The sequence below is a fragment of the Ochotona princeps genome, chromosome 18 (assembly GCF_030435755.1).
Source record: "Ochotona princeps isolate mOchPri1 chromosome 18, mOchPri1.hap1, whole genome shotgun sequence".
NCBI classification, from domain to species: Eukaryota; Metazoa; Chordata; class Mammalia; order Lagomorpha; family Ochotonidae; genus Ochotona; species Ochotona princeps.
Window position 1 is genome coordinate 34195397 of NC_080849.1, and position 16559 is coordinate 34211955.

The 16559-nt window shown below is 39.3% G+C and overlaps 1 protein-coding gene across 4 annotated transcripts in view; it reads right to left on the reverse strand.

Moving 5' to 3' along the window:
- SS18 (SS18 subunit of BAF chromatin remodeling complex) overlaps positions 1-16559 on the reverse strand; it is a 62224-nt gene that overhangs the window by 19213 nt on the left and 26452 nt on the right. For 2 of the 4 annotated variants that reach the window (XM_004579572.3, XM_004579573.4), the window contains exons 4-5: positions 11944-12097; positions 7470-7691 (exon numbers count right to left, since the gene is read on the reverse strand). In XM_004579572.3, the coding sequence (XP_004579629.1) occupies positions 7470-7691; positions 11944-12097 (376 nt within the window). The remainder of the gene's footprint in view (positions 1-7469; positions 7692-11943; positions 12098-16559) is intronic. The other 2 variants (XM_004579576.3, XM_004579574.3) reach the window with 1 other exon arrangement.

Here is a 16559-nt window from a genome sequence, read left to right on the forward strand (position 1 = left end):
TGCCAACGTTTAATGAGCTCTAAACACAGAGCAGCACACTAAGCTAAGACAGTGGCACGGACTGCTGACCTCCCTCAAACCCGAGGGGACAGGGGCTGTCAGACAAGAAAGCTTCAGGCTCACACACAGAACGCTCCAAGTTCACAGAAAATGGAATCGAATGTTTATTTTTACATAAAAATGTACAATTCATGCATAGTCTTATCTTCTTTCTTTTAAAACTTTCACTTATTCATCTGACATGCAGAGTTACACGGAGAGAGGAAGGACCAGAGATTTCTACAAATGGCCGCAATGGCTGGGGCTGGGCCTGGCAGAAGCCGGGGGCGTGGAACCATTCAGGCCTCCCGTGTGAGCGCAGAGGCCTTGGAGCGTCTCCTGCTATGCTAGCAGACACTTGGATCAGATGGAAAGTGGTCAGGTCTCGAACCAACACCCATAGGGATGCCAGCCATCCCAGATGCCTGCTCTGGCACCATGAGGACTGGCTTCACCCACCACGTCACAACAGTGGCCCCAGGACACTACATCACACACATTACGCACAAATCCTCTGAAGATCTTATGTATGCCTAGATTTTTAAAAATCATCAAGCAAAAACTTTATCTTTTAATTTCACTCTCCACAGACATTTGAAGTACTAGCTGAAGTACCATGAAGAATCCTCAAAGTCGCTATAGTTACTCAGTCCAAATGGTACAGGCTCTCCTGACGCGTGCGCTTTTTTTTTTTTTTTTAATTGGAGAATCAGGTCTCCAGAGAGAGAGAGAGAGAGAGAGAGAAGAAGAGACAAAAACAAAGATTTTCCATCTTCTGGTTCACTCCCCAAGTATCCACAATGGCCAGAGCTCATTTGATCTGAAGTCAGAAGCCAGGAGCTTCTTCCCTGGGTGCAGGGTCCCAAGGCATTGAGCCATCCTCCATTGATTTCTTAGGCTACATGCAGGGAGCTGGTTAGGAAGTGGAGCAGCCAGGACACAAATCAGCACCCATATGGAATCCCAACACATGTTAGACAAGGACTTTAGCCACTAGGCTACCGTGCCGGGCCTCTGGCTCATGCTCTTAATCACAATGTGTCTTTCTCTCTAATGTCAAAGCACACTTCCCCATATCACTGTCATTATGTCCCATAAAACCAGCTCTACGTAACTCAAGAAATGTATTATAATAATATGATTATAATTTAAATCACTATAAAACTCCCCAAATGCAAGAAATGCTTTCACTCACCGACAGCTATATGTAACAAAAACCAGATCATGAAACTAAAATACATAGTGCCCTCTCTATAACAATCTTCATATTTCCTTTTAATCATTTACTGTTCAGGTTTTACCACTTGTTGTTAACCAATCACCAACTAAACCATATACAGCTCCCACTTGAAGATACTAATAATAGTATCTGCAAGAGAAAAACTCCTGTGTTCCAGTAAGCTAACCTTTAGTACCTAAACTGCACAGATGGTCCACAGCAAAAACTGTAAGCTATCTGTATCAGAATGTCCAGATGCAGTATCAAAAATAGGAAGCAACCTATGAAGAAAATACAAGATGACTATCTCAAGAGCTTGACAGAGTCGGCACAACTAAGCACAAATGGGTGAGTTTCCTACTAACCAGTGAAAATGGAACTCTGGTAAATCTTACAGCAAAGAGAAAAGCTCCTTCAAAAATACAAACACTTTCACAACATGCAAACTTTAGAAAATTCTCACAAAAGTAGTAAAAACATAACACCAACAGCACTTGTCAACGTTTTTCTTCAGTGACACGCACTATCTTTAAAAGCAATTATATTCATCGTTTCTTAAAACTATAATTCTCAACGAGTAATTTTTGTCCCCCCAGAGGACAGGTGAGAAGGCACTACTGCCACCTAGTGGAAAAAGGAGAGAAGTGCAAAATTCTGCTGAACACACAAGGACCCCCCCACACACACCAAAGAATTGTCTATCTTCCTCAAAATACCAATACTGCTGAGTTATTCTATCCTGGACCTGTCAGAGGCACAAATGTAAATTACAGACATCCTTTAAAACCAGTCTGAGAACTATGATTCTTTTTTTTTTTTAATTTGGAAAGACATTTCTACAGAGGGGAGAAACTGAGAAATTTTCCATTAGATGCCCATAATGGCCAGAGCTAAGTCAATTCAAAGCCAGGATCCAGGAGCTTCTTCCAGGTCTACAAAGCAAGCGCAGGGTCCCAAGGCTTTGGGCCGTCCTCGCACTGCTTTCCCAGGCCACAAACAGGGAGCTGGATGAATGTGGAGAAGTTGGCACATGAACAGGTGCCCCTATGGGATGCTGGCTGGCATTTGCTGATGGAGGATTAGCTAATTGTATCTCGCTTTTCTAGTGACTGAGGTTGGGAAACTTGATGCGTTCTGGCTTAACCCAGCAATAAATGGCAAGGCTAGTTTTCTCAGTTACACATCTCTCTTACAGGACCACTTTTAAACAGTTTCAATCATTTCATACCACAGCATCAATTGCAAAATAGTAAATTTCCATTACAGACAGAAGTGAACTAGAAAAGCTCTAATTATGAGGCACACATAACAATCTACTGTAAAAATAAGGACATTATCTGCACCAAGCAGAAAACCATAGAAACACACTACATTAGAACACCTACCTATGTGTTACTTAGTAAGCAAGTTAAAAAGTTATGAAACATTTGGCAGACAGGAGATTATCCTCGTCAAGAAAAACCTAAAGGAATGGACTGTATGTCAGTATGACTTGAAATATGTGCTAGAATATACTGTGAGGGGCAAGAGCAGTTGCACAGCATATTAATTCTCTGCCTGCACACCTGCCTCCTTCATTTCTTTTTTGCACCTGCATCCTATGTGGGCACCAGTTCATGTCCTGGCTCCTTCATTTCCAATCCAGCTCCCTACTAATGATCCGGGAAAGTATCTGAGAATAGACCAAGGCCTAGGGTCCCAGAGGAAGTTACTGGCTCCCAGCTTCAGGCCAGCTCACCTCCGGCAGTTAGCCATTTGGTGAGTAAACCAGTGGATGGAAGATCTTTCTGTCTCTCCCTCTATAAATCTGCCTTTCCATCAGAAATAAATTTATCCTTTGGGCTCCAGCACAGTAGCCTAGTGGCTGAGGTCCTCACCTTGCATGTGCCGGGATCCCACATGGACACTGCTTCTAACTCTAGTGGCCCCGCTTCCCATCTACCTCTCTGCTTGTGGCCTGGGAAAGCAGTTGAGGACGGCCCAATGCCTTGGGACCCTGCACCCGTGTGGGAGACCCGGAAGAGGCTCCTGGCTCCTGGCTCCTGGTTTCAGATCAGCACAGCTCTGGCCGTTGTGGCTGCTTGGGGAGTGAATCAGCACAGGGAAGATCTTCCTGTTTCTCCTCCTCTCTGTATATCTGACTTTCCAATAAAAAATGAATAAATATTTACCTTTTTAAAAGTATATATAAAGTAAATAATAAAAGTCACATATTGCATGATTCCACTTACACCATACTCTCAAAATACCGTTATTATAGAAACAGAGAAAACAGGGCCTGGCGCAATCCTCTCCTTGCACACGCTGGAATCCCATACAGGAGCCAGTGTGTATCACAGCTGCTCCACTTCCCAACCTACTCCCTGCTGGTAGCCTGATAAAGGAGTAGACAATGTCCCAAAGCCTTGGGACCACGCACCCATGGGGGAGACCCAGAAGAAGCTCCTGGCTCCTGGCTCCTGATTGGTGCAGCTCTGTCCATTGCGGCAGCTTGGGCAGTGAATCATTGGATGAAAAATCTTCCTCTCTGTCTCTCCTCCTCTCTGTATGTCTGACTTTCCAATAAATTTTTTTTTTAAATGACTACAAACAGTTGTCTCTATTTACTGTTCCTCATATTCCCATGCTTTATGAACACAGGTTTTTTTGCCCCATTCCTCCACCCAACTGCCCATCGTGCTCACAAAATGCAAAGGTTAGGGGCTAGTATGAGGTGCCGTGGCTAAGGTGTTGCATGGGGTGCCCACTTTCCGTTTGGAGCGATTGGGGTCTAGTATCACTTCTGCTCCGGATCCTGCTTCCTCTAAGTGCGCCCCACGGAAGGCAGCGGGTACCATCTTACAGACGTAGGCCACAGTATCCCCCCAGGAGATCTGCACAGAGTCCTGGTCCCACTGGTTACTGGGGCATTTGAGGACAGACCCAGCGGATAAAAGCTCCCTGTTTCAAAAATTTAAAAACAAATTTTTTAAATACAAAGATTGGTCTTCAGTATTTGCTTTATTGCCCTGTCAGCAGATTTTGACAAATTTAATAATTGTCTCATCTTGAAAACTTTTTTCACTTCGTGACTTCCCTCTGGCTAGTCCTGCTCCGCTCTCTCTCTCTCATGGAAGGAGTCCCGCATCTTTCCCAGGACAACTTGGTGGCATGCCCAATGAATACTCAGACCTCTTTCTTCTTTTACCTTTATTCATTTCTGAAACAGCCCGATTTATTCTCTTAACTGCAAATTACAAACTTAACTGTCTAATTCCTACAACCAGTTGAACATCAATAGGTCATTCAATTTTACAGATGTCACAAACCCTACATCTTATTCGCCCGCTCTCAATTTTAGTAAAGCACTATCATTCATTAAATCACTTCAACTCTGAAGTCATTCATTAATTCTTTCTTCTTATTTTACATACATATCCAACCTAGGAATAAATCCTGGCATATTACGCAAGTTTTACCTTCAAAATACATAGTAACTATCTTCAAACTGACTAGCTCAGATTCCACCGTTGTCACTACCAAAGCCACTATCTTCTACCCAAATACAGCAAGAGCCTTTGAACAGGCTCTCTCTACCCTTGCCCAATGGCAATCAATTTTGCACATATGCTAATGGCACCTTTTAAAAATATATATTCAAATCATGTGATTTCAATGCTCACAACACTGCAACAATAAGCTCCTTCCTTGGGATGAAATCTACACTCAGCACAGGCTACAATCCAAGGGTTTTCATACATTTCCTATCCTTCAAAGATTTGTTGGAGCTTATCTCTCATGACTTTCCACCTTCTCTCATTCAACCCCTTAGTCTGGCTTATCTATTTCTGGCTTACAGGGTTCCTGAAAAGAAACAGCAAGCTCTCAACAGGATGACAACTATGTAAGGTTAGAAACTTACTAGCATTTCCTGAACTATTTCTTACAGTAGTATGGGACTAACAGACAGACCGCACAAGCTGAAATCGAGCAAACCTGTCAACACTCAATAGGAAAACCCACAATTATTCCACAGCCTCTAAACTGTGTTAAGGTCAGTTACAAATCATAGGGAAATGAAAAAAATATTAGTTCATTCTCATTTCAAACGCTGGGAATACTGAGAATGAATATTTTATTTCACTGCAAAAATACTATCAGGAGTAGTCTGAACAGCACCTCCAATCTCCTCACGGTATAAACAACAAATCAGAATGTGCATTTGTTTCCTATAGTTTAACAAACTGTCACGCTACTTTCAAAGATGGATCCGTTTCCAATATTTATCCTTTACATATACTTTGAATGTGAATTCCAAGATTTTAAAATATGTACTTTGTCAGTCTCACTTTCTCACTTTTCTCATCTCTATGAATGAATTCACCTTCATAAAGCACCTGCAGTGCATCCCTTGAATTCCTCAAACGGTAGCAACATCAACAGTCCCAAAGTAAGCAGGTTCCTCTACAACTGCATTATACACTGGATGCCAATTTCATTTCCAGGGTTATCACTTTTCATTTCTTTGCTACACTTTCATCTTTGTTGCCCAATTCCCCTTATCAATTATTCAAATTCATAACATGCCGTGTAGGATTACTGCTGTAAGCCAAGGAAGCAACTCAGCTACAGGCTTTGCTGCATATGCATGAGGCTCACTGCTAGGTGCATAGTGACCCATCATAAACAGAAAGTGAAAGTGGCATAAGTGGGCCCTGACCTTGGCAGCCATCAGTGATTTATGCTGATACATGATATTTATCAGTGATGTGTGCACTGAAGATAGCAACTAAGTTTGAATTTCATGCGATTACAGTTACTATACTACAGTAACTGAAATCTGAATGACGTGTTTGGGAAACAGGTATTATTTCACTAAACAACAGTAACAGAAATCCAAGTATATAAACATCACACAAAATGGGGCCACCCGGTTTTAGATACCTCAAAAATGTGGTATCAATCAAACCACAGAAGGCATGTAAATAGCCTGATACTACGCCACACAAAAGGGACTCACTCACTACATACGCCAAAAAAAGAAAAAAACTAAAACAAAGTTACACCAATATCAAATTACTTTAGTATAAAATTTTTGGAACTTTTTAATGTGCTAACAAGGAAGCTGAGTCTTCCCAATTATTTTACCAATAATTATTAAAATCTGGGTCATAATCTAACATGGGGTCCAAGTTCTGCTTTAATTAAGAGACGCTGGCATTTTTTTCATGAACGTAATATTATAGTGTTCAGAATCCTATCACTGGAACAAATCATTTTTTAAAGGTAATTTTCTATTCTCTAAAAATTAAAAACATTTTCACACATGTAAAACTCACATAAAATGAATAACCTTCACCTACAGATGAATAATAAACAAACCACGGGCTATAGGACAGAAACAGGCAATTCCTGGAAAACATGCAAGTAACATACAAAAAGTGAAGCTATGTAACTTCACCAATTGTCAAAGAAATGCAAACGAAGACACAGCATCAGACAATATGCAAATAAACCAAGAGAAATTCATATAAATCTGTAGAACAAAACAAACGAAAGGGCAGTTTTTTATGTTCTAACTTGCTAGAACAAAACCAAATGTTCAGTTATTCACTGACAAGCTATAAGAAGCAACACAGAGACTAGCATGAGGGCATAGTAAGTTTACCCTTCCTTGCACGCTGGCATCCCGAATCACAGTGCCAGGTCCCAGCTTCAACTACTCTGCTTCCAATCCAACTTCCTGCTGATGCACGTGGAAAGGCAGAGTAAAACGGCACAAGTACTGGAGTGCCTGCCCCTATGAGAGAGACCCCAGCAGAGTTGCTGGCTCTTCTAGCTTTGGCCTTAGATCTACCGGCTGCAAACTGGAAAGCCAATCCGCAAATGGAAGACCAAGCTCTATCTTTATGTGTATCTCTGCCACTACCCCCATCCATCACTGTCTTTCAAACAAAGCAAATTAAAAATATGATACAAAATTCCAAATAAACTTCCCATAAAGGTATGAAAGTAAATAAACTTAAAACTTAAATCCAGACTTTAATTTTATATTTAATTTTTAAATATGAAGGAAAAATACCCAATTTTTAAACCATGTTTCTATATTTCAATACTCCCATTTTCTGAGTATGCCTGTCACTTCAAATTTATATTTTTATGAATCAACTAAAACTACAAACTTTCTCAGGCTAATAGAGCACTCTAGTGAAGAAGGATACAGAACTATTACCTTGGTTTGGCTGCATATTCATGTTTGGCCTGGGGCCATAGTTTCCCATTGGCTGCCCTTGGCTCATTGTCATCTGATTCTGCACTGGCATGCTCTGTGATGATGGCACGGAATGGTTGTAACCGCCCATGGATCCATGACTACTTGAAGGCATATTCATAGAACTGTTTGTCATATTCAGTTGATTAGGTCCGGGTCCCTGCATAGGCATATGATTAGGCCCTTTGAAGAAAAATAAGGACCAAAATATAAAAGTTACACAGATGGTCTTATATGAAAAGTATCTTGCAATTTTTTAAGCTTCCTGTATCATAGTACCAAACAATAACTTGAATACTTAATCAACAGCAAACCAAGTAAATGGCTGACATGAATAATAGCAAATACCAAGAGGGAGATGTTCTTCCCATTTCACAGATTAAGAAACAGATGATTTGAAAAGCCAGGAATCCTCTAAAGAAGAGCAGTGAGGCCAGCTTTATAGGAGAGCAAAACATATGAAACTAGAGTGCAGTACTAGCCCTTAAACAAATAGATTAACACATTAATGGGCCAGAATGTGACCTAAAAACAGCTCCTCACACAGAATTTACTAAAAAATAATTATTCAAAAAATAAACCTCAATATACAATTTAGTAAATGACAACAGTCTTGATACCAAATATCAGCAGTTATCAGAAAACTCTACAAATGGTGATGTCAACCACGTAGATATCTAGAGGACAAAAAAGTTTAATTGCTACCTCATTCCTTCCACTAAAATGAATTCCAGATGGGCAAAAAAATTTAAACATCAAAGAGATTGAGAAAAAAATCATAAATGAATTTCAAAAACAATTTTTAATAATCTTGGAATAGAAGATCTTGTTCAGTCAGAAAATTTTAGAGCTATAAAAAACTAATAAGCTATATAAAAAACCTGAACATAAATTTTAAGATGTTATCATAGAAGAAATTAACTATTCGACACGTAAAGTCAGAGAGCACTGGCAGTAGGACACGGGGAAAGGACGGGAGTGTCCAGTTCCCGCAAAAACCACAAAAGGATTATAAACAGGGAAAAATGCAATCACAAGACCTAATCCTCATCTTTTAGATTTTCAAAAATCAAAGGTTTTGATTCAACTATACAGAAAGCAGTACTTTCACACAGGGCTGAGGGAACAGAAATGAAAATAAGTCCTATTTTTATATCAAGCATTTTGGCAAAATCGTCCAATTAAAAAATTCATACAGCTTTAATCTAGCAAGCCTGACCTCTCTAGAACAAAATGCCTGGAGGTAAGAACTACATGTTCTACATACTCGGGTACCTTTTAATATTTTTAATTTTTTTTTTAATGTTTCACTCATCTAAAAGACTCTGACAGAGTTGGGGCAGATATCTGAGCAAGAATGGGAACCAGGGAATCATCCATCCACTGATTCACTCCCCAGACAGCAGCATGGCCAGGGCTGAGCCGTCTCAAGGTGAGGATTCAGACGCTTCCTCCAGCTCTCCCACATGGATGCAAAGGCCAAAGGATTTTCTTCTCAAATGCATTAGCAGACAGCTGGATGAGAAGTGGAGCAGCTAGAACATGAGCCAGCACGCAGACGGCAGCATTACGTGCCATGCCACATTGGCCAGGCTACCCTGATTCTTCTTCCATAGTCACATGTAATCTGGTGCTTCTTAAAATCAACATTTTTACAAAAGATGGAACTTGGAACGGACACTATTTGGCCAACACTGAATTTTAACATCCATATTACACAAAGGAGCACGTGGGTTAAAACCCTGGCTATTTCCAACCCCGCATCCATGAAAGGCACACCTTGGGAGACAGCTGGTGCTACCGCAACCAGGGAATACCAGGTGCTCACACAGGAGACCAAGACTAAACTACCAGCTCCTGCTTTGACCCAGGTATTGCAGGAATTTGCAAAGTGCACTAGCAAACAGCAGATATACCTTGTTTCTGTCTCTGTTTTTCAAAGAACGTTTAAAATTTAAAATAAACATAATGTAAGTATAACTTTGTAACTTATAAAGTTTTAAAAATAAAACCAAAATAGGCAATTTACAAATTAAATGAAAATTCATGTGCACAAAAACGTTAACTAAAGGGCCCAGCAAGGCAGTCTAGCAGTTAAAGTCCTCTTCTTGCATGCACCTGGATTCCACATGGGTTCCAATTCATGACCCAGCTGCTCAAATTCCCATCCAGCTCCCTGCTTAAAGCCTGGGAAAGAAGTTGAGAATGGCCTAAAGCCTTGAGCCCCTGCTCACACGTGGCAGACCCACGTTAAGCTCCTGGCTCCCGTCTTCAGATCGGCTCAGCTCTGGCCACCGCAGCTACTTGAGCAGTGGACCAGCAGGCAGAAGATCTTTCTCTCTGTCTCTCCTTCTCTCTCTGGAAGTTTACCTTTCCAATAAAAATAAACAAATCTTTTAAAAAAAATGTTAACTAAATGCTGTGAGCAAAAAGGGGGAAAAAGTTAAAAGTAACTGGCCTTCTAATTTCTCCTAAATCTCATTACAACTCTTACTGCTTTGGAAGTGGTACCACATTCTGAGAAAAACTTAGGTCATAACTGGTTAATAATCTCTGGCTTATAAAAGAAAACAAGTTGCACTGAGCTGCTGCCAGCTCTGTCCTAGGCTCCCACAGGCCAGCAGCCCATACAGATGCCAACTGCTCCACTTGCAATTCCGCTCCCTGATGATGGCTTAGTTCTGAAAGCAGCAGAAGACAGCCTTAAGCAAATGAGCCCCCGCCCCTCTGGAGGACACCAGGATGAAATGCCCAGCTCCCAGCTTTGATCTGGACCAGCGCTGCCGCTGCAGCCATGTAGTTAACTACACGATGGAAGACCTCTCTGTCTCTCCCTCTCTCCCTGTAACTCAATCTTTCAAATAAATAATTAAATAAATAAATCCTAAAAAAAAAGTAATAATGACACTGACTTAGACTGTCTAAAAAAGAGAGTAAATGAAATATGAAAGAACACAAAAACTCCAGATGGCCTTACAGAAGGGCTAAAATGTATTAACAATGTTAATACAATGTAATACATTAAAATGTATTAACAATGCAATGTTCCCTGGGTCTTAGGTTTGAATGTTACATGGAAAAGTCAAAATCCCAATTAAAGGTACTGACATACAAAGTCATAAAACTCCTTTAACTAGCTAACCTGCACCAGCAGCACCTTCCAATTCTAATGATGTTTCTTAGGAGTTCAATGTGAATTTGGCAAGAAGCCTTCTATCGATTAGAAACTGAAAAGTGGTTATGGCTTTACACTGATACTGATTGTGGGTCATCAATGTTGTAAGCCTTAGCAGAAATAGAAACTAGTCACTAAACACCATTTCTATCCTACACCATCAGTCACTCAATCAACCCCCTGCAACCCAGGCTGTGTTATCTCTTCTGCTTGTCTTCTTTTGCTTCTTTTTTAATACTCAGCATCCATCGATGCCAAAGCTACCAACACAATCACCTAAGAAAAGTATTTATCCTAAGGATGCTAATCTGTAACTTGAGTAACAAATTTCTCTGTTATCATAATTAACTTCCAATATTTTCTGTTAGTGAAAAAAAGTGCCTTTAGAGAGTAAATATATTCTCATACTAAATATGAAAAAAAACTACACCAAAAATGATGGCAAAGGGTTTTGCAAGTTATTGAAACAGAATAGCTAAAAGGTACTTTCAGATTAAAAATTCAAAACAGCAAAAGGAAACTAAATAAGCATACTGTGGCTTAAGAGATACTATTCCAATGAAACATATATACTATGGAAAAAACACAGACTTTAAAAATATTTTTACAGCAAAATAAGCAAACTTTTAATTCCATTTTTCTCTGAGCATTTTAAAAAACATGGAAAAAATTAAAGAAACCTTACATTATTTCCCAGCTTTTAATTTTTCTTTAAAATCAATTCTCAAATTTATGTAATCCCATGAAACATATATATCAACAAAATTCTAGGTTATCTTGCAATATCAAGGAGAAATACAAAATATGCTAGCACTCGAGAATGCTTGGCTTCTTTCCCTGTGTTTTTTTCCAGTGATACCGTTTCTTGGATCAATACATTTTTAAGCAAATAAAAATTCATGGAAATGTTTTTTATCTTTTTATAAACAGATTTCATTCTTAAGCCATGGCGCAGTGCTTTTTTTCCTCCCCAAAAAAGCTTCTAAAGCCAACGGTATTGCATAGTCTCAGACAGACTAAATTTAGCCAGTTGTATTCATCAGAGGAATGCTGTGTGTCAGCGACATCAAAGCCCAAGGGCAGTCTGATGAACACTGAATACAGGTCACGTAGCTCTGTAGCTAACAAACTCTAAGAGAGCTTGGACTCGGGGGCATTCAAAGCAGTTTTGTCATCAACAATCTAGTATCCCCCGAGCCCCCATGTCGTTTCAGTTGCTAAGCAACTCTGGTGTTAATGTCTTAGAGGAGAAAAACTTACCAGGCATCTGGCCGTTCATCTGGTTCTGCATGTGCGGCGCAGGAGGACCCCCACCTACCATTCCATCTGAAGGCATGTTGTGAGAGCGTGGAGGTGGGGGAGGGCCGCTCGGATTCATCCCTCCAGGACCCATAGGCATATTCTGTGTGGGTGGCTACAGGAAGACAGTTTAGTGAAATAAGAGCAGTCAGACAATTAAAGATGCATATGGTATAACAGTGGCCTATATTATTAGATTGGATAGGAAAAAAAACACAAATACATGTCAATTTCTTCTAAGCTATTCAAACCATGGACTTACTAACACCATACTTAATATCCCCCAAACACATCATGAAAGAGCATGAACACAGAATCTGATCACCTCAGACCAAAGGAATACAATTAATGTATATTTTACTTTCTAAAATCTCAGTTGTTAACATAAAAAGTAACATTCCATACCAAAGCAATTCTCATTCCATAAACATCAAGGAGTTCTAATATACATTAGTTATTCTTTGAATTAAGCTAAAAAGATCCTTTCATTATTATTAACATATTAATTCTATCCTAATGGTGGATTTTTTACATGGAAAGGTAAACACAAACACATAATCAATTTCAAAATATGATATCTTTCATACTGTTTGGGTAAGGGAGGAGTGGTGGCAGTGGAATGCTTTAGAACACAGGCAAGAGTTCAAAATTTCTGCGCCGACTACTGCTGTAGACTTGAAACATTACTGATGGCCTCCAAGGGTACAGAGACAGCTGCCTCAAAAGGATGCCTTTGGCAAATTTCCTAATGAAATCGTGAAGAAAACCACTGACTAACCTTGGGAGTTCACAAAAGGGCAAGAGGAAAAACACAGATACAAGATGGTCTGCAACACCTGGCTCTCTTTGTGGGGAGATTGTGGTGGAGAAAGCAAATGGTTAGTTTCTTTTCCAAGCCCCCTCTTTACGCCGCAGAGGACAAGGAGGCATTATTCTTTGCAGAACATTTCTGCTGTCTTTCTCAATATACTGCACAGTGTCCATTCTCTGACTTCCAGTCATTATCTTCCTCCAACATTCTGAGACAGCCAGTTGGTTACTGTAAATTTTCTACAGATTTTAGGAACACAATTTCCAGAACACAACTCATATATATACACTGTTCATTTACAACCACTCAAGCCACTAACATTTACAAATATTCAAGTACTATTCAAATAGCATCTGATTAAGAATCAGAATTTTGGGGCCAGCACTGTGGCACAGCACATAAAGCTGCCAACTGTGACACCACCAATTTGGGTCCCAGATCACTTCTAACCAGCTCCCTGCTAACAGTCTGAGAAAGCAGCAAAACATGACTCATATGTTTGGAAAAGCTCCTGGCTCAGAGCTTCAGCCTCGCCCAGTCCTGGCCACTACGGCCATCTAGAGGGGTATAGCAATGGATGAAGACCTTTCTGTAAATTGTACCAATAAATCTAGATATTACTCATTAGGTATTCAACTTAACATTTTAAATTCTTTACCTAATATTTATTCTTTGAACAATAATAATCTTGCTCATTTCACAGAAGATAACACCAAAATTATGTCATATATTTTACTTTTCATTATTCTTTATCATTAAACATGGCTGTTCACTATATCTTGACAATAGGATGCTGGACTCTCTGCCATTGTCCATGCCCGCAGTGATGGACATATGACTGTGTAGGAAGAACTATACTTTAGTAATGATAAAGGTGAACTAGGTGGGGGGAGGGATTTGGGGAGGGGATAAGGGAAATGCCAGGAGCCTATGATAGTAATAATAAAATGTAAAAAAAAAAAAAAACATGGCTGTTCTTTATTTTCTCTTGCTTGAAAAAAAATCTTTTATATTTTTGTCTGAATATTCTATTAAAAGGCCTTATTTTAAATAATGAAATCATCTTAAACTTATAAAAATTCTTAGTGCCTATCAGCATTATGACACAGTAGACTGCATCAAGCTATCCCTCTGGCTAAATAAAGTCATAAAAACCTCTGTAAAATACAGACATTGTTTAAGATCGCTAAACAGCAACTCACAAAGACAATAAAGTATGGGTTGCAACTCCTGGAAGGAGAGAAGGATGGAAGGCCAGTTACAAAATTACCTCTGCTTCTTACTGAGCTTATTCTTTTATAGTTTAGTATTTATATAGAAAGGGAATATAGACCAAGTAGAAAGAATCAGTCATACTGAACTGGGGAAAAACGCATTAGTTTTTTAAACTATTACAAAGCAGAAAATGAAGAAAGAAAATCCCAGGGATAAGGATTCACAAAGACAGAAAGCGAAAGGAGCTGAGAAGATTCCAGCTGCTGTCCTCTGTTAGAGGAAGATATCTTCGTAAATTACTCAAGTTCCCTGAGAACAAACAAGCCACATCATAGATTCCCATCAACACTGCTACAGGAGCCTGCACTGCGGTGCAGCTAAGTGAAGCCACCTCCTATGGAGCTGGTACCCCATGAGGGAGCCAGCTGCAATGCTGGCTGCTCCACTTCTCATCCAGCTCCCTGCCGGTGTGCCCAGGAAAGTGGAGGAGGATATCCCAGTATATTGGATCTCTGCAACAATGTAGGGAACCTAGAAGAAGTTCCTGGCTTTGGCCTAACACATACATAGCTGCCTGTTAGCAAATCCAAGATCTCTGCCTCTCCCTCTCTCCCTATCACTATTTCAAATAAATAAATAAATCCTTAAAACTGACCTAGATTTCTATATTAAGAAAAAATATCATTCCAACATGAAGATGAACTAAAAGCAGTTGCAGTGAACTAAAGCTAGGAAAACTTATTCAAGAGAAGGGATTCCATCAAGCACAGCAAAAGAAGAGTTGAAAGAAAAATTCTAAAGTAAATAGGTGAAGAAACATGATAAATAACAAATACAATGATTAGTATGCTTTAAATTATGTAATAATATTAAAATATAAGACTATATGAAATAAAATTGCTTTGTAATTCTTAAACTTTTAGCAAGAACTAAAAGTACAAATTTGGGGGCAAGTTGACGAGTGCTTGGGGCTCTGAACCCATACAGGAGATCTGGAATAATCTCCTGGTTCCTGGTGGCCCAGCCCAGCTCCCAGCTGGGAAGTAAACTAGCAGACAGAAGGCCTCTCTCTCCATTTTTCCTCTCTCTGTGAACTCAGCCTTTTAAGTAAAATATTAAATTTTCAGAAAGCAATGAACTTGGAACAGCCAACATCCTTATCACAGTTTAATGAAAGTATAAATTGGACTAGGCCTTAATAAAGTAAGTTAGAACACTGAAATCTATCACAAATACTAAAAATACATGTACATTTAAAAATGTATACAAGATCTCTAGTAAGCAAAAGAAAACACTTGATTAGTTCAAACAAATGCAAGATAGAGACGAACAGAAAGCAAATATACGGTTGATAAATTAAATTCTAACATGTTGGCTATATAAAATAAATGACCTATCGTTCCAATTAAAAAACAAAGATTAGACTCAGGAAGCACACAATTATTTTTTCTGTTCACAAACACATTCGCTTTTAAGTACACCTACATTGGAAGAAAATATGGAAATGATATATAAGTACTAAACAAAAACATGTTGATGTTACTGTATTAATATCAACAGCTATTGCTTTATGATAGCTTGGAATAAAGAGACACTTTTAATCATATTAAAAGGATAAGTTCAACAGGAATATTTAATATTCACAAATTTGTACACAGAGCTTTAAATACAGATAAACTAAAAGGAAAAGCAGAATAACGGCTGATAATCTTAAAAAAAACTTCTCTCAGCAATTCAGAGAAACACACATACAAAGATCATAAAAGTTATATCACACCAACCAATTCTTTCCACTAAATAGTATGCAGCTATACCTAACAACAATACAATCCGAATTCTTCCCAGATACTGGACCTTAGAAGTACTTAACATCTAAAGATTAAAATCACAGAGTACAATGGAATTAACTAGAAATTAATAATAAAATCAGTAGTCAAAAAAGAGCACAACAGAACCAAACAAAAATATAACACTGAAATTTGTGAGATGTAGTTTGTTATAATTACAATTTACATCTTTAAAACGTAAATTTTGGGCCAGCAGCGTGGCCTAGCAGCTAAAGTCCTCGCCCTGAACCCACCGGATCCCATTTGGGGATCGGTTCTAATCCCGGCAGCTCCACTTCCCATCCAGCTCCCTGCTTGTGGCCTGGGAAAGCAGTCCAAGACGGCCCAAAGCATTGGGACCCTGCACCCGCGTGGGAGACCCGGAAGAGGTTTCTGGTTCCCAGCTTCGGATCAGCGCAACACCGGCCGTTGCGGTCACTTGGGGAGTGAATCATAGGACAGAAGATTTTCCTCTCTGTCTCTCCTCCTCTATGTATATCTGACTTTCCAATAAAAATAAATAAATCTTGAAAATATATATATATAAAAATTTCAGAACAGAGGGGCCAACATTGTAGCATACTAGGGTAAAGTCACTTGAATGTTGGTATTCCATATGGACGCTGGTTCATATCCTGGCTGCTCTACTACTACTTTTTTTTTTTAATTTATTTTTCATGAAAAGATAGATATATAGAGAGAAGAAAAGACACAAAGATCTATCC